This window comes from Ylistrum balloti, unplaced genomic scaffold (genome assembly GCF_031769215.1).
Source record: "Ylistrum balloti isolate Yb309-2 unplaced genomic scaffold, AGI_CSIRO_Ybal_v1 Utg370790, whole genome shotgun sequence".
Lineage (NCBI taxonomy): Eukaryota > Metazoa > Mollusca > Bivalvia > Pectinida > Pectinidae > Ylistrum > Ylistrum balloti.
The window spans coordinates 565,036-584,540 of NW_026782461.1; the positions used below are offsets into that span (position 1 = coordinate 565,036).

The following is a 19,505-nucleotide window of genomic DNA, read 5'->3' on the forward strand; positions in this document are numbered from 1 at the left end:
ACAATTTAACTGTCAGAAGAAATCTAAGGTGTATGTATTGTTTGGAACTTTACAGCTAAACAGCCAGAGAAAAGCTGGGGGGTATGTACTGTATTTTACAATTTAACTGTCAGAAGAAATCCAAGGTGTATGTATTGTTTGGAACTTTACAGCTAAACAGCCAGAGAAAAGCTGGGGGGTATGTACTGTATTTTACAATTTAACTGTCAGAAGAAATCCAAGGTGTATGTATTGTTTGGAACTTTACAGCTAAACAGCCAGAGAAAAGCTGGGGGGTATGTACTGTATTTTACAATTTAACTGTCAGAAGAAATCCAAGGTGTATGTATTGTTTGGAACTTTACAGCTAAACAGTCAGAGAAAAGCTGGGGTGTGTGTACTGTATGGTACTTTAAAGAGTAAGTGTCAGATGAAAGGTAGGTTGTATGTATTACATGATATTTGAGAAGTTAACTGTCAGATGAAAGCTGGGGTGTTTGTATTGTATGGCACTTCACAAGTTAACCATCAGAGGAAATTCAGGGTGTATACATTGTATCATATTTTATAGTTTAAGTCTAAGAGGAAAGCTGTGATGTATGATGTATTGTAATATTTTACAGGTCTACTGTCAGAGAAAATTCAAGGTGTATGTATTGTATGATATTTTACAGGTTAACCATCTAAGGGAAGCAGGGATGAATGTATTGAATGGTACTTCACAATTAGCTGTCAGAGAAAAGCTGGTGTATGTTCATCATAAGATGATTGACATACAAGATGTTTATCAACACCTGTAAATGACAGCAGAAATGTATACTAGTACCTTTGTATATTGTGTCACTATAACTGAGAGGATGATGGTTATTGATAGGTATTGTGAAGAGAGATATTGACAGCTATTGTAGAGAGACACTGACAACTGTTGTGAAGAGAGATATTGACAGCTATTGTGGAGAGATACTGACAACTGTTGTGGAGAGAGATATTGACAGCTATCATGGAGAGATATTGACAACTGTTGTGGAGAGAGATATTGACAGCTATCATGGAGAGACACTGACAACTGTTGTGGAGAGAGATATTGACATCTATTGTGGAGAGACACTGACAACTGTTGTGGAGAGAGATATTGCCAGCTATTGTGGAGAGACACTGACAACTGTTGTGGAGAGATATTGACAACTGTTGTGGAGAGATATTGACAGCTATCATGGAGAGATATTGACAACTGTTGTGGAGAGAGATATTGACAGCTATCATGGATTGACACTGACAACTGTTGTGGAGAGAGATATTGACAGCTATTGTGGAGAGACACTGACAACTGTTGTGGAGAGATATTGACAAATGTTGTGGAGAGAGATATTGACAGCTATTGTGGAGAGACACTGACAACTGTTGTAGAGAGATATTGACAGCTATTGTTGAGAGACACTGACAACTGTTGTGGAGAGATATTGACAACTGTTGTGGAGAGAGATATTGACAGCTATTGTGGAGAGACACTGACAACTGTTGTAGAGAGAGATATTGACAGCTATCATGGAGAGATATTAACACCTGTTGTGGAGAGAAATTGACGGCTATCATGGAGAGATATTGACACCTGTGGAGAGAGAACACAGAACAAGGGTAACACAATTCTGACCAAATACCTTGCAACTAAAACTAAAACAAAAAGTATCAAAGTTGAGAATAGAAATATGGCCTTAATTTCTCTGCCCATTAAAATGCAACAGGCAGAATTCAGTAGGTTTACATCAGTGAAGATCAGAAGGCTCCAGAATGAAGAGTGGAAAAGTATGATCCATAAATTAATATCTACATATCATTCTGGCTTCAATGATGACTTGGTGGCCCCTGACCTTTGAATCTGAAAAACTATTGCCACCTTCCTTTGGAGAAGACAAAAAGATTTGCAATCCAGCTGGCACACCAGTATCTATGTCAACAGAAATATGATCTCCCAGAGTTACTTCCCTTGACAGCCATTGGGGCCGAGGATTTGTAACCAGTGAGATACCTTCCTTTCTGTAATACAATAAAATTGCCACATTCCTGTGGAGAAGACAAGAAGATGTGCAATACAGCTGGCACACTAGTATCTTTGTCAATAGAAATAGGGCATCACAGAGTTACTTCCCTTGATTTGACTCTGGTAGAGTGAAAAGCTTAATAGCTATTAGGGCTGAGAATTGTAACTAGTGAACCACCATCCTTTATGTAATACAATAATGATAATCAAAAAATTGAAAAGAGAACAAAATCATGTGTCAGTTTGACTATCACTGTAGCCTTGTCTTCAAGGTTTTCTTTATGTTCATAGACATTTTTGAAATTTCAATATATATCAAAAGAACTATGGAACAACAAGACATCACTGATTCTTTCCACTTTCTTATCTGAGCTAATGGCAAATTTGCATCTGACTACAATTAATTCCAATTGATAATCACACTGTTAAAACTGAATGCAAATACATGTAAAGTGAAATTAAGCTCTCAACAAATATTATGAACTCTATCGCTTTATTAAGATTTAATAAAAAATTTAACTGGAATACTTCTGAAACTGTGCATGTTTACAATTTTGAACATTTTAGTTGTTTTTGTTTCTATTTCTAAAACTTTCTGTAAAATAAAAACTTCCATCAAATTACCTGAATTCTAGAAGTTCTGAGAAAAATTGGTTTCCACATAAATTGTTCATCCTTACTATTACAGAGCTTACTCAAAACAGTACATCATAAAGCACAAGGATATTTACGTTATTAATGCCCATTTGCTAATGTAAAAACGCTGAGAAATTATGATTATAAAAACATCATTTTTTAATAATTCCTTTTTCATGTAACTTTAAATGTTGAGTTTTAGTTCGTAATTACTTTGTTTATTCGTAAGAATTGTTACGAACTGGTATATGATTTTTAAGTAGTTTTCACAATTAATGAATTCATTTATTTTACATACAGTTAATACAGACTCTTTATCAATAGGACAGAATCAGAGAATTTGTCATAATCAATTTACAGGTTTTTAATGAAGAAGTTGACCACACAGAAACACTTGGTATACTGATTATACAGGTAATCATGCTGCATATACACACTACACAATATACAGAGTCACTGATACATAAAACCCATGCCAATCAAATGATTATGATGTAATGAACATGTGTATACACGTCATCCTTACTAATACATAGCATACTCAAAACAGTACATCATAAAGCACTGGATATTTACATCATTAATTCCCATTTGCTAATGTAAAAAAAAACTAGAATTTTAATCATAAAAGCATCACTTTTTAATAATTTCCCTTTTCATGTGACTTAAAATTGAGTTTTAGTTCATAATTACTTTGTTTATTCATAAAGAAATGCTGTGGACTGGTATATGATTTTTAAGTAGTTTTCACAATTAATGAATTCATTTATTTTACATTCAGTTATTATAGACTTGTTATTTATAGGACAGAATCAGAGGATTTTTTTTGTAAATTCTTCTTTTCTTTTATTTTTCAAAATGTATGTTACCGGGGTGTGTATTTTTCTCTAGTAGATAAGGCTACATGCTACTAATTACATGCCCAATGATTGTGGGGGCACCATACTTGACACTGCTCGTTAATGGTCCGGCTACGATCAAGTATCAGGTAGAAGAAGTACTGGTACGAGTCGTCCAGCTCCTTGAAAAACTGACCAGTGTTATCTATTACACCATAAAAACCTGAAAAGTCAGTAGTGACACAAGATCATCTTGTCTTCATGGAAAAAAGAAAGTACTTAATCTGTAAAAGGGTCAACTGAAGACTTTTGTTTTTAGCATAAGAAGTGAATCCAACAGGATTTTATTTCTATCTTCTCAGTAATTTGTGTTATTTTAGTTATTTAAACCTTAACAACTAATTACATCCATTACCTTAAATTTACAAAAAGTTTATAAAACAATTATGAAAATGAACACATTATTAATATTTCAGCACGACAATGTTTAAATGACATATTTATATCAAGGAGTTTTCTAAAGGGAAAAAAACTGAAGTGAATGACTTCTCTTCTATTTGAAGAAGTGAGTGACAAGTAAACTTTTATCAATGAAATTCGATACAGTTTTGAAATAAGATGATAGAATCAAGCAAACATTCACATTAAGCTCAGAGAATGAAAATCATGAATTTCCTACCAATACATTTTATAGACGGGCAAATCCATTTCACTCAACCTAATTTCTAAATTTTTGGTTCGAATCGGATCATAATGACAATATAAGCAAGTGATATGATTATAAATACACAAGTAATTATGACAGGTGATACAGGTGACACAGGTGATACAGGTGACAGACTGCTGCAATGTACTACATATACTTACATGATATATATATAGTATATACATAGAATTCATCTAATTTGCTCTCTGCTAGAGCAACTACATGAGAACAAACCATTTTCCAGGCAAGTAAAATGAAGTTAACGATGAATTTATGTGGAATGAATGTTTCAATGGACAACATATTACCAGTATATGTATACTGTACACTTGTATATGATTTATACCAACCAGGTAATTAACATATTTGTGAATAAATATGTGTTCTACAAGTACATCTGATGAGTAATTCATAACATTAATTTTCACTTCTTTAATATTTCGCTTCAATATCTCGTATGTCTTTCTGATCAATTTATTTTATTCTTTGGGCATGCTTTAACTAATAGAAGAATATGTTTCTCATAGCTAACTAAAGTACATATATATCTTACAACCATTCCAATAATCATTTCACCTTTTCTGTGGTTATAAACTGTACAAAAAACAAATATCACAATAGGTACCTACCCTGGTCTCCAAAGTTGAACACATTGAACAGCGTCATCACATATTTCTCCCCTACAAATTCAAAAAATTCTATCTTAGTCATTCATAGTCAATGAGAAAAGGATTATTTTATCTTCAAGAATTGTAATGCTGAGGTCTTAAAAACAAGTTCGTAATTATTTTCATGACAAGAAAATTTCTGAAGGACACAAGCTCGTAATTATTTTCATGACAAGAAATGTTCTGAAGGACACAAGCTCGTAATTATTTTCATGACAAGAAAAGTTCTGAAGGACACAAGCTCGTAATTATTTTCATGACTACTAAAGTTCTGAAGGACACAAGCTCGTAATTATTTTCATGACAAGAAAAGTTCTGAAGGACACAAGCTCGTAATTATTTTCATGACAAGAAAAGTTCTGAAGGACACAAGCTCGTAATTATTTTCATGACTACTAAAGTTCTATAGGACACAAGCTCGTAATTATTTTCATGACAAGAAAAGTTCTGAAGGACACAAGCTCGTAATTATTTTCATGACAAGAAAAGTTCTGAAGGACACAAGCTCGTAATTATTTTCATGACTACTAAAGTTCTGAAGGACACAAGCTCGTAATTATTTTCATGACAAGAAAAGTTCTGAAGGACACAAGCTCGTAATTATTTTCATGACAAGAAAAGTTCTGAAGGACACAAGCTCGTAATTATTTTCATGACAAGAAAAGTTCTGAAGGACACAAGCTCATAATTATTTTCATGACAAGAAAAGTTCTGAAGGACACAAGCTCATAATTATTTTCATGACAAGAAATGTTCTGAAGGACACAAGCTCGTAATTATTTTCATGACAAGAAAATTTCTGAAGGTCACAAGCTCGTAATTATTTTCATGACTACTAAAGTTCTGAGGAACACAATTTTACTCCTGATTGGTTTGACTTAGACAAATGTACCTAATTCTTTTATCTTATGTCATTTTGGCATGGTAGAATAGATCTGTGGAAGAATTTTGTCAAAAGTATGGCTTTCAAATTCTTTTATCTGAATGAGAAAAGTTCTACTCAGACATTGATCAAATATAGAACAAGAGTAGAGACTAACTTTTGGTTAAGAACTGTTTCAGTAGAGACTTGCTGACAGTTAAGAACTGGTTTAGCAGAGACTTGCCATCAGTTAAAAAAATGTTTGAGCAGAGACTTGCCATCAGCTAAGAAATGTTTGAGCAGAGACTTGTTGTCAGTTAAGAACTGTTTGAGCAGAGACTTGCCATCAGTGAACAAATGTTTGAGCAGAGACTTGCCATCAGTTAAGAACTGTTTGAGCAGAGACTTGCCATCAGTGAACAAATGTTTGAGCAGAGACTTGCCATCAGTTAAGAGCTGTTTGAGCAGAGACTAACTTTTGATAAGAACTGTTTGAGAAGAGACTTACCTTCAGTTAAGAACTGTTTGAGAAGAGACTGTTTAAAGAAACTTCCTGTCAGGGAAACCATATAATCATCCAAGTATTTCTGTAAACAGAGAAGTCAATGCTGAAATACTGGTGTCCTACAACAGTGTTCCTTAACACTTTTTACCAATGATGATATACAATGTATAATAATTAAATAATTCCATTTTTATTTATAAAAAGGAGACAAAAGACTAATAAAGACAAATGTTTGCATAATTATGTATCTAACGTAAATTTAAGACAAAAAAATTAATTAGAGGATATTTTGTAAATGATGAATGGCTTGAGGTGTCCACTATGAATTCTATCTGCTTTTGAGCAGCAGATCTAAATGCAGAACTTGAAAGTGAAATGTTGACATGTTCAAACACAAAAAGTAACAAGTTAGTCTCACTTTTATGAATATTCGTTACCAGGGTGACAAGAAATGCAATAATTCTTGACAAGTTAATTCCAGCAACTTTCATCTTAAATTGATTATATATCAAAAGTCTTTAATCCTACCATATTACAGAAAATGATCACCTTTTGAGACATAAATGATTATTATCTCACTTTGTTTTCATGTTTCTGAGGTAAGAAATCCCTTGGAAAGTAATATCTGTGATAAACATCTCACCTTATCTTTAGGTTTCTGAGGTAGGAAATCTCTAGGCGTCTGGAACACAAAATCCTCAGGTTTTGACTTGTCACTTGTATACCAGTAGAAGGTCAAGTAATACATCAAAGTATAGGTTACTTCACGGACAATCTGAAAAAACCAACACATACCACCAACTGTACAAATACTAGTACCACTATTGGTTATGATACATCAGAAGGAGGGGAAATTCTGTTCCGATACTGTATGATGGCACATCATCTAATATCATTTTCATTTAACAATAAAACTGAATTGAAGTTACAAATATCTGTAGCTTTTTCTTTCTTGTCAACACACTGAAGATAGAAATGTGTTTTTAAGTTAAGATTTCAAAATTTCAGTTCATAATCATATGCTAGATGAAAGGTTCTGTTCTAACCTCTGATCTGATCCCATCTACCTTATCTTAGAGTTATTGTTAAAAAAGAAGAATAAAAGTTTTCAGACTTCATGACAAAAATCACTGTGCATTTTTTATTGGTTATACACATGAGACTTCCTATGATTTTCTCTCCTCCATGCACTTGACCATAAAATCCAAATGTTCATCGACATTTGAAAATCATATCACACTCACAGGTCTCAATGGCCATTGTGATGTCACGAATTGAAAGATAGCGTGGAGATTTTGACTTTATATGAAATTATTAACTAGAAGTAACAATATCTATCCTCCTGAATGCTACTGATATGTAAAGCAATTTTATGCGGTTGATTTTTCTCTTGTTTACAATATCTATATCAAAATTTTCATCAACTTATACAGCCCCACTTGTCACATCATATCACTGTGCAGGTCTGAATGAGACACAAAAGGAGGATTGATGTGGAACGAAACATGAGAATCAAAAGTCGGAGAAATGAAATTGGATTGATGATCCCCCCCTGCATGTTTGGAGAATTGATCACAGAAATGTCTGGAGAAAGGCTTCAATATACCACGGTATCTACCTTACAACATTTATCTCTATAAAACATCAGCAAAAAATACATACGTATCTATAAAAACACTGCAGCGGTACCAATAAGATAAACCATCTTGATATATTTTTGAGGAAATTCACTGTAGATGTTGATATTTTATCAAAAGGTTCTGGATGACCATCTCTGTACTTAAGTCCAGGAAGGGGTCTAGTGACTGTAACAAGGTGTTTTAGATAAATTAGAATGTATACTTACCTGTCCTAATGAGAAGGATATGAGGCCTAGATTTGGGAAGTTTATAACCAAATACACAACAGTGAGACACTTGGCTAATTCTGACAGCCCAACTGACAAAACCTGCAATCAAAAACTCATAATAAAAATAACTGAAATAGTTTTGTAAATATACTTTCTAATTCAGCATGTACCACATGTATGCCTCCTAAATCATGACAATTCATAGAGAAAATGTCTGACTTCGATGTCTTTAAAATGTAAAGTCTTATGTATCAGTCAATCAAAATTGAAAAAAAAACTATTTAATAAAGCTATTAAAAATGTATTGTTTCAAACAGCAAATCAGATAAAATCTATTCAGAAATGGGATACAGACTACAATCTAGAGTGGAAAGCAGTTTGGCATTCATTAAACAGCAGTAGACTAGAAAAAAAAAGTAAAAGATTTTCAGTGGAGAAGTATACACAGAATTATAACCACTGAACACAAATTGAAAGAAATGAAGAAATCAAATGGTCTTTGTAATTTTTGTAAGGAAGAACAAGAAACACAACAACATCTTTTTAGTGAGTGCAGATTGAGTGAAGAGGTATGGCTACAAATTGAAAGGTTATTGAATGAGTGTCTCTTTAATGTTTCAGTAGATTATCAGTATATTGTTTTTACTGATAAAGAAAGGATTTTTGGTATATCAGAATATCCAGAGAACATCAACAAACTCTGTAACATTGTAATTTTTCATTCTAAGTGGTTAATCTGGAAGGCCAGAAATTCAAAGAAATTTGAAAATGAAATACAAAATCCACTATCTCTAATTGGTAAGATAAGAAATGAGTTGAGAGACAGAATAGATATGATAATAAGGACAAATAGAGAAGATTTCAGATTCTATCAGTTGTTACATGCATTAAAAATACAGTTATAAATGTTTGTCAACTATGTTATATCCTAGGTGCTGATTCTGTTTCAGAGCAAATTAAAGGTGTTTTTACACATGTGCCCTGAAGTAATGATATATGAAAATATATATATATATATATAAATCATATTTCTGTACCAGGTACTGAAATATTATGTGTAATAGGTATTATGATAAAGACAAGTGTTGTGAATGGGAAATATAAATATCTGTAATACATTGTACTGTATGAATTGCTAATGGAAATAAAAAATTAGAGAGAAAAAAATTGAGAAAATGTCCGACTTAGATGTTTTCAAAATGTTTGGTCTAAGTATCAGCCAATGAAAATGAGGAAATGTCTGGCTAAGATGTTTTTTAAATGTTTAGTCTTCATATCAGCCAATGAAAATGAGGAAATGTCTGGCTAAGATGTCTTTTAAATGTTTAGTCTTCATATCAGCCAATGAAAATGAGGAAATGTCTGACTAAGATGTCTTTTAAATGTTTACTAGGTAGTCTTATCTTTCACCTCATAAGGATTTATTTAAAGTTATTTTGACAAGTGAAAATTTGAATTTGGTTTGACCTCGTTTAGTTTGACCTTACCCGGAGTTTGACAAATAGATGAGCTTGGCCGACAATATAGTGTGGGCGAGCCAAGACTGCAATGATGGTTGACAGTGCAAAGCTAACTACACCCCATCCATAGTAGGGTATATCTTCTGGGTCTGGGGGTGTCAGAGCAAACAGCCACACAATGCTTAATATTCCACAGATTATGATGCTGACTGGCCACCTGTAATAAACATGACACCAGTACACTATATGACTACTGCAAAAAGCACATAGACTAGTACATGACTGGCAAATTTAAATAAGATTTTCAATACTGGATTCTAGACATATAATTTAAACTTATCTGAGGGCTTCCAAACAGGCATTTAACAATCAAAGGGTTGTATTTCCAAAAAGTTTATTAAACTAAAAAACATTAACAGGACAAAAATGTCCTCCCTCCAATGCATATCAGTACATTTGTATCATTGTTTGATAAAATTGTCAAATATGACATTTGACTGCTTGACCTTCACTGATGACCAGCTTAATATGACAAGATATCAAAAATGATATTATGATACTATGAGGTGAATATGAAACAAATCTGTTATGAGGTTTTCTAGATATGATACTGACTGAGAGAGGGGTATGATGGGACATGACAGACAGACATGATTAATAACACATGCACTCCCACATAAAATTGCGGAGAGGTAAAAAAGACCTTCATAAAGTTACCTGCCTGGAACCTATATTTATATATAGGTCTAACTCAGGTAGTAATACAATATTACTTACGAGCACCACATAAGGTTTACCACTTGTGTCCAGTTTTTGCCTTCAATCTTACTGAGACCGGCCTGGTCAAATGCCTCCGTGGAAACAAACAAGGTTGTACTGTACAGCAGGGTCAGTCTGAAATGCAATGAAATATACTTTGTCATCTAATGAAGCCAACATAGAGAAATGAAGTAATACTAGATAGGGTACACAAAAATCAACAGAGGCTTCAAGCATTACAGTTTTACATGGAGGACATCATGCTGACCCAACCATGTTTCTTCCATGGACTCTTAAAATCTAATCTGATCCTGAAGGGCACCCCACGAAACTCACCTCTAATACCATGAATAAGGAACCTAAAGTATTTTTTTTTTTTAATTTTTAACCTTAAAAAAATAAAAACGGTTTCAAAATTCAATAACTTATACGGTTTAAAGACCAATTTCATTGTTTATTTACCATCTTTGAGTGTATTTGGATGCTATCCTTGATGTTACATCTAAATATTACTGGTATTTCAATATTTTGTCTTTCATTCGCGAATTGCTTTTATGTTTATTAATTCTGACATAAAGCATTAGTAATAGCATAGAATTTGTTGTGATTAATTGCACCAATGATTTGATCAAGTCATTGTTAAATAAACTAGAATGATTACTCCTATTGGCCTTAATGGTGATCTGACTGTCAAGACCCTTGAATGATATACTGGTAACAGTAGTAGGGGAAGTATGAACAATTATTTTAGGATTCAAACAGTTCTGAATATTTCTGCAAATAACAACATTTGATCAGAACCATCTCTGGACCTGGATTATTTGCAGTTCCAGCTGAATCCAACAGATGGATTTTAGAACTTTAAAATAAAAAATTATGTTGTTCTGGGAAACCAAAATTGCTCATTCATGATACAAAATGGCTTATTGAAATTTCAACTAATTTTTTTTCAGCTCCACAGCATCAGTACATCTTGAGAAGAAGTTTAAAATGTGTTTTTCATGATGACAATCATTGCTGCTATATTGCATTTTGGACTGACTCAAAATATAACAACACTTGGTCAGGACTATCACAGGATCACTATCAGTTGTGTCATAGTGTCTCTTTACATTTCTTGCCATGTACATCTCTAACATTGTTGATGTAACCCAAATCTGGTCAATTGAAGACACCAACCATATATCATGTTATACTTCAGGGCAAGTACCAGAATGTATTGCAGCTATATCCATGTCATCTTGACCTCATTTCCACCTGATGTTGATCTCACTTTTAGCACAGACCAAGTGTTGTAGTATGATACACTTTATAATACTGTTTTTTGTTCCATATTTTACATTAAAAAATAGGCTGTTTTCTTCAACTGAAAATATTTCAACTTCAAAACTGAGTATCATATCATTCATATCTTCCCAATTTTTATGAAAATATATTTACAAGCAGACACAGATTATTGTAAAATTCAGGCTGAAGAAGCAATGCACACTGCTACTATCATTATCCATAGCGAAGGTTATTAATAATCATCATGCACCAAATATCATAGGAATTTTTGGCATCATATCATGTTATGGATGATAACTGCATATTTATTTTAACAATATAATCATCAGTAATTATCGTGTTCACTGTTCACAATACTGTGAGTAAAGCTATTATATGTGTTTTTTTTTATCTTTTTTTTATCACAAATTCTCCATTTCTGACTTCCATGGAGCCATTTTATATTTTCCAAACACATTAGTAACTGTTGCTAAATTGGGAAAAAAAATATTTTCATAATCAGGATGTAGTTGCAATGATTTTGATAAACTGCAGTTTTTTAACTTAAAAACTAATTCCAATATAGAATGAAGTTTCAATGAAGTAATGGAAACAATAACAGAGATTTTCTAACAATAACAAATGTACTTGACCTTTAACCTACAAACAGTTTTCAGGTTTTAGTAGAACCATATTTTTGTAATTATGATATACAGTGAAACCCCTTTATTATAATTTTTTCCGCATGAAAATGTCGAAGTAATTGAGCAATTGAGGTTGTTAGAACTTGAAGTAAGACAATCATATTATTCATAGTTTTATATGTACCAAAGGAAATGAAAAATTAAATTATGCTAAAGAATAATTTATTTTGTAACAATTGAAATCAACATGAATCGTTACCAGTTTTGATGCTAGCACAGTGATAACAGACAAAAAAAATAATATCCACATGTTTAGTTCCATGTTTAAGTACTGTACTTTATCTAATAGGCAGGCTGTGCATAAACAAAACACAAGAGGAACATTCAACATGGAAAAAAATTAAACCTCAGAAACATGTTGAGACAAAAAAAATTATGTAAAAGAGAAAGTACAAAAGGCTAAGTGATGTATAGATATATCAGTGATTTAAGTGAATGGTTAACAGGCTTTCATTATTAGTCTACCCAACTTCATCCCAAGTAAAAATTGTTGTGATTGTGCCAACAGGAGCAGATGTGCTACATTTGCAATAAAGCCAGATACAGTCTTAACCAAAGACTAATGAATCTGTGTCTGCGAAATGTATGATAAAACAAGACATACTGACATGTTTTTGTTTAATATTTACATTAAAATAATTGAGCATAACAGGATGCAAATGTATAAGGTTTAAGTATCCAATCTAAAGAAGGGACTTCAAAAGTATTCATTAAAGATATTTCTAGTTGTCATTTTAACGGCTTCCCGACACTGCTACTACTTAAGCTTTGAGTAGGGTATTATATGTTATGTGTAGATGTGCTGACAGCTGTACAATGCACAATATAATGGGCTGTCCACTTATACATTCTATATCAATTATTACATATATTGTCAAATAGTTTTTTGTGGTTAGTAATGTAATGTAGGGAGAACATTCTGCCCTACTTGTAACACTGGAAATGCAAAAGTATGCAAACAAAAACCAACTTCAGTTCGCATCTATTTTTGCAACAAACCTGATCCATATAGCTCATAGATGTGTCTTTTTTCTTGCATTTCATTTCTTAGTGTGTTAGAAAACTGGGATCAAAAGCATTGTATAAATATGAAATAATGACGTAATCATAAACAAGAGATCCCAGAGGGATCTTGGCGCCCACCATTTGAGGATCTGTTTTCAGTTCTTGAAGATTTGTTTATTTTTTTTTTGTTTGTTACAGGTGTTGTACATGTTCATGAACTGGTCTTCATTGAATGTACTCAATGATGGCACAAGATGTTTTTATAAAGCACCTATTGGCAAATATCATTTGAAAAAGATCCCAAAGTATTATTAGATAGCAGTCAGTTACAGGTGGATAATGGACAATATGCTTGTGCTGTATTACTGTCGACATCCAAGATGGCTGCCTGTGGGCCACCTTGATTTCAAATCAGTCCAAAAAAGGTACAATGCACAACTAGGGACCAAGGGAAACCAATATCTATGAAATATCAGAAGGATCCATCCAGTACTTCCTCAGATATAGCAGTAACAAGATTTTACTCTCAAAATCCAAGATGGCTGCCTGTCAGCCATCTTGATTTCGGATCAGTCCAAAAAGGTATAATGCACAACTTGGAACCAAAGGGAACCTGCATATGAAATTTGAGAAAGATCCATCCAGTACTTTCCAAGAAATAGCAGTAACAAACTTTTACATTCAAAATCCAAGATGGCCACCTGACAGCCATCTTGAATTCGAATCAGTCCAAAAAAGGTACAATGTACAACAAGGGACCAAGGGGAACCTGCATATGAAATTTAAGAAAGATCCATCCAGTACTTTCCAAGAAATAGCGGTAACAAACTTTTACTTCCAAAATGCAAGATGGCTGCCTGTCGGCCATCTTGAATTCGAATCAGTCCAAAAAAGGTACAATGCACAACTAGGGACAAAGGAGAAACTGCATATGAAATTTGAGAAAGATCCATCCAGTACTTTTCCAGAAATAGCGGTAACAAACTTTTACTTCCAAAATCCAATATGGCCACCTGTCGGCCATCTTGAATGCAAATCAGTTCAAAAAAGGTACAATGCACAACTAGGGACCAAGGGGAACCTGCATTTGAAATTTGAGAAAGATCCATCCAATAATTTTCCAGAAATAGCGGTAACAAGAATTGTTTACAGACAGACGGACGGACGGACGGACCACGGACCGCGGACGGCAGGGCGATTTGATTACCCCACCATCTGATGATGGTGGGCTGAAAATCAAAGCTTGAAAATTATGTTTCTGATTTAGATTGTAGATGTGAAAAGTAATTAACCACAAACCTGACATTGACAACTCCAAGCATGTCCTTTGAAATGTACCTCAACACAACAGCATTCAGAAAGAAGGTCATCGCTCTTATGGACAACTGAAATAGAAAGGAAATTTATTGTTTTGCTGACCATGATAACAATTAATGTACATCTACTCTTCCTGTCTATGTTAGTACCTTTTTGGAATATTAAGCAGACAGTTGCATCGGTGCAGTATTGTTATGGCTGCCTTTAAACAACCAAAAAGGTTTACGTTGGAATTATTCTTGTTTTCTTACCCATCACGATTTTTTTTTTTACAAAAGTGTTGTGATGCAAGCTTAACAAGGTCAGAGGTGCATGATTCAACAATCCCTTTTTGTGAGTATTTGCATTTCTTAGGAAGCTGGAAAAAAAGGACATGTTTGTGTGGTCATGATTATGCCCTGGGGCGAGAAACTTTACCCTGATTTTTCTGGATAGCATATTACATGTCTTCCATATTTTGTTCAATGAGGTAGCCAACAGCTTATAATTAATTGCTCTTGTTGGTCTAGATGGAAGAATGCAAGCTGATCTTACTGTTGAAGAAAACTGGTGTACCTTTGGAAAACCCAGGACTGGAGTTTACTCTTTGCTTTATATGCATGTATTACAGAATGGACCCAACTATAGCTGGTATCTTATTATCCCCCACGAAACATGTTTGCGGGGGATATATAATTGGGCTCCGTCCGTGCGTGCATCCAAGTGCTTTTCCGGGCTATAACTTCGAAACCGATCAACTCAACTTCACAAAACTTCCTACATATATTAAGTTAGTGCCCTAGTTCTGCCTTTTGCTAATGGCGACATTTCACTTTTTATATTTTTTTTTGTTACCATGGAAACATAGTCAGAAAACACCAAAAGAGGGCTTTTCCGGGCTATAACTTCGAAACTGTTTAATTCAACTTCACTAAACTTTCTGTATATATTAAGCCATTGCCCTAGTGGTGCCTTTTGCTATTGTCGACATTTCACTTTTATATTTTTTTCTGTTACCGTGGAAACATAGTCAGAAAACACCAAAAGAGGGCTTTTCCGGGCTATAACTTCCAAACCATTCCACTCAACTTCACAAAACTTTCTGCACATATTAAGTGGGTGCCCTTTTTGTGCCTTTTGCTATTGCCGTCATTTCACTTTATATATTTTTTTTCTGTTTCCATGGAAACATAATCAGATAAGTTGACATATCAGATAAATGAAACTTAATTCTTAAAATGTTACATATTTGATTGGTACAATGTGTCTAACAAATTAATGTCAATATACTGCAATGGAATTATTATCTCCCCTTCTGCCATATGCTGTTTATAACATCATGCTGTGGTTACCAAGGCATTATAATAATTGTATCACCTGAAGATAGCTGTTATGCCTGAAAACGTTACTGAAACACATTTGTTGTGTTGATTCTATATTTTCAATTATATCTCTATATATATATCTATAATGTTGAAGTTGAGGAGATGTGAGTTTATTATTTTCTACTTGTGCTTTCACTGTAATAGACCTTCACATGCAAAGTACTGATACATAAGTATGTGAAGTCTCAAATTATTACAGTGCTATATATAGCATATTTGGGTTCCATACCAACACCTTTGCGCGAGGGATAATGCCACGCTTTGCGGCATCTTGTTGTAAATGGTATTCAGGTAAAAGTCTTACATATATAGTGTAACAAAAACAGGGAATATCCTGTTATTGTGTGGGCACTGTCTTGATTAGCTGATTGAGATTGAGTTGACCCAATTTTGTTTACAGTTGTGTTTTGGCTGATAATCATGTAAATACCAATCCCAAATAAGAAAAAGCAGCGTTTCTGTGAAGTGTTGAGATTCACTGGTAGTGTTATGACATTTGTATAACATATCTTAAATCGATATATTTCAGAGATATGTGATATGAGAGCATCAGGTTAAGGACAAAATCACTGTTAGCTGGCATCGCATTAGAGGACAGTTTTAATATAAAAATCTATGTAAATCAGCCATGATCAAAGTTTAATTAGTGAATATAGATGTGTAGCTGAATCCCATCACAATATGTGCCTGTCTGAGCCTATATTCAATCATGGTTGGCAGTGTTTGTACTGGAGCCCAAGTCAAAAGTTTATACATAGGGGTTAACATGTGGGTAATGTGATCTTTGTTCCACCAGTACCAAGATTAAACTGATAAGGGAGACAGCAAAGGTGTTATCTCCCTTCAATTATATTGTTCAATACATTCTTAGAGAGAAATCTTTTTTCTAATAACCTGCTTTTGTTACTTAGATTGTTCCTGATTGTCAGATTATTATCGCTTGTTTAACATTAATTACAGAGTGAGTCTATAGTGTGAAAGGTTTTATTTGTATTGTTACTTTTATTTTTATCACACGCTGTTATAACAAAGAAAGTGCAAAAATACATGAAACATAACCAAGGGAATAAGAAACTGTATATATTTCTTTAAGATAAGTTTATTTCCAGTTCTTGACTTGTATATAGATAGGTCCTCTATACCAGACTCAGTAATACATATAAAGTATTACAATTCTAATTACATATAAAGTATTATGCATTATCTCTTGCATCACATTGTTAAATTAAGCATTTCAACTCTGTAGTTAAACAAGAGGTCGTATGGGCCTGCATGGCTCATCTGACATGAAGTTGTGTAGCATTAAAAGGTCACTGTACAAAGTCTCAACAACCCATGAAGAACAGTTTACATCATGATGTTGAAACTTTAACAAGGTTGTGCAGTGGAACAAACTTGGAAGCCATCTATCAGCATGTTATTGGCGAATATTCAAAATAAGTTGTTATAAATGTTTTCAACCCATTTGACCAGGGTGACATTGAATGCAGATTGACAAGGTCATTCATTGGAACAAGTAATACGGTATGCTAAAGGCCCAATGTCATTACCATTGGCATTTCCTTTACAGAGAAAAAATTGATTCGTCAACACATTTGACCCCTGTGACCTTGAAAGTTGGTCCAGGTCACTTATTTAAACAAACTCATTTGCCTTCCATCCTAGCATCTTACAAGCCCAATATCAGTACCCTGGATCTGTCCATTATTGAGAATAAGTTGTTTGAATTGAAAAATTGGTGCCAGACGACGGCATGAACTCTTCCCAGGTGAGCTAAAAACAGAACTTAGTTTTTCCAGTATGAACCTAACTCTTTTTCAAACTTAATGAGTATATTTGAAGTTGTTCTGATAATTTGTTCCATATTGATACCATTCTAATTGACAAAAGGCTATTTGTTAATCTAGTTGAAGTACACTTGGAAAAAATTGTTTTTGAGTTTACTAGACGACTCTGTCATGGAGTACCGTCATCCCATATTACGACTTAATCACAGAATTCCTGGCCATATATTCCATTAATAATTTCATGAAGTTTTATAATTTCTCCTCTAATTCTCCTGAAGGCTGAGGTTGGTAGACTAAGTTTTTCCATGCTCTGGCTGTAGTTAAGGTCTCTTGTTTTTGAGTTTTCTAGACGACTCTGTCATGGAGTACCATCATCCCATATTACAACTGAATCACAGCATTCCTGGCCATATATTCCATTTAAAATTTCATAAAGTTTTGTCATTTTTCTTCTAACTCTCCTGAAGAATAAGATTGGTAGGCTAAGTTTTTCCAAGCTCTGGCTGTAGTTAAGGTCTCGCATGCCAGGAAGGCATTTAGTTGCCCTTCTCTGAATTCCCTCTGTTTTGTTGATATACTTTTTCTGATATGTTGCCAACACAGGACTAGCATAGCCAAAATGTAAGTGTACTTCGACATTTACCAAAAAGTGGAATATTCTTCTGAGAAGTGTAAACTATGGGTTCCTTTTCTTGTTAGGATGCATTTTAAGTAGCAACGTGTTGCTCATAGTATCTGGATATTTCTGTAAGCTTATACTATCTTCCCTGTTTTCTATAATTTGAAAAATTTAGTGTCATCTGACTTGACTGAGCTTTGGAGATCATTACCAAAGATTACTAGCAACAACGGTCTAAGAACAGCTGCAGTTCCTTTTGTAATGATATAACAATGAAGTTTGACACACTATATTTATATACAATTTTTCTCAAAAAGGCATTAATAATCTTTTCAGAATAAGCAGTAGTAGAAAGCTTAATTTTCAATTTGCTTGTGATTACTTTTGTGACAAATAATTTCTGTTTTGATAATTATAAAACAAAATGCATGTTAAAGCTATTTACAACTGAAATGCCATCCTATATTTTATTTCACTTTTAGCCAATGCTACGTTAATACAATTAAAAAGAAAATCAGCAAAAACATGGTTGATTGGTACTACATATTATCCCATTCCTTGAAGACCACCTCCAAAGCCCAGCTGTTTAATATGGTCACAAACACATACATATTTTAAAAATTACATCATATGATATTGCTTAATATCCATTTGTAAAATTTCAAATCATTTACAAAAACAATTAAGTTCTTTTTAAAAACATGCAATTGATTAAGAAGTCTCGTATCATAATTGTAATTCAGCAGCCAAAATGGCTTGAATTCAATGTAGATATATAACCAGTGCTGAACAATACAACAACAATAAACCGCCCTATCGCCCGTTCAATTACCTGTAAAAGCATATTATATGTTGCTGCCTTGGCGGCTCCAGCCAGAAATTCTGGTCCCTTCATTGCTTAAGTCAGAAATTTCTGTTCTCAAAATGCACTGTGTTCTTTGTAAAGCAGACGATTTTGGATTCCGGATCTCCGGTTCGATTTGCAGCTTCGTACTCCTCCGGGCGTTGGTCATAGGATGAAATTCAGACACTCGAGTTATGTGCACTGCATGAATGTTGAACCATGAGTGAGAGCGAGAGAAGATAAAGTACCGCGTCTGGCATTTGTCAGATAAGAACGTACTCGTGTCAGTTAGTCTGAT

The 19,505-nt window shown here is 33.8% G+C and overlaps 1 protein-coding gene across 1 annotated transcript in view; it reads right to left on the bottom strand.

Moving 5' to 3' along the window:
- LOC132558442 (protein RFT1 homolog) overlaps positions 1–19,453 on the bottom strand; it is a 28,304-nt gene extending 8,851 nt beyond the window's left edge. The window contains exons 1-8 of the mRNA XM_060223014.1: positions 19,196–19,453; positions 14,576–14,661; positions 10,320–10,436; positions 9,570–9,759; positions 8,080–8,181; positions 6,877–7,008; positions 6,237–6,315; positions 4,828–4,878 (exon numbers count right to left, since the gene is read on the bottom strand). Of these exons, the coding sequence (XP_060078997.1) occupies positions 4,828–4,878; positions 6,237–6,315; positions 6,877–7,008; positions 8,080–8,181; positions 9,570–9,759; positions 10,320–10,436; positions 14,576–14,661; positions 19,196–19,258 (820 nt within the window). The 5' untranslated portion in view covers positions 19,259–19,453. The remainder of the gene's footprint in view (positions 1–4,827; positions 4,879–6,236; positions 6,316–6,876; positions 7,009–8,079; positions 8,182–9,569; positions 9,760–10,319; positions 10,437–14,575; positions 14,662–19,195) is intronic.
- Between the last annotated feature and the right edge of the window lie 52 nt (positions 19,454–19,505).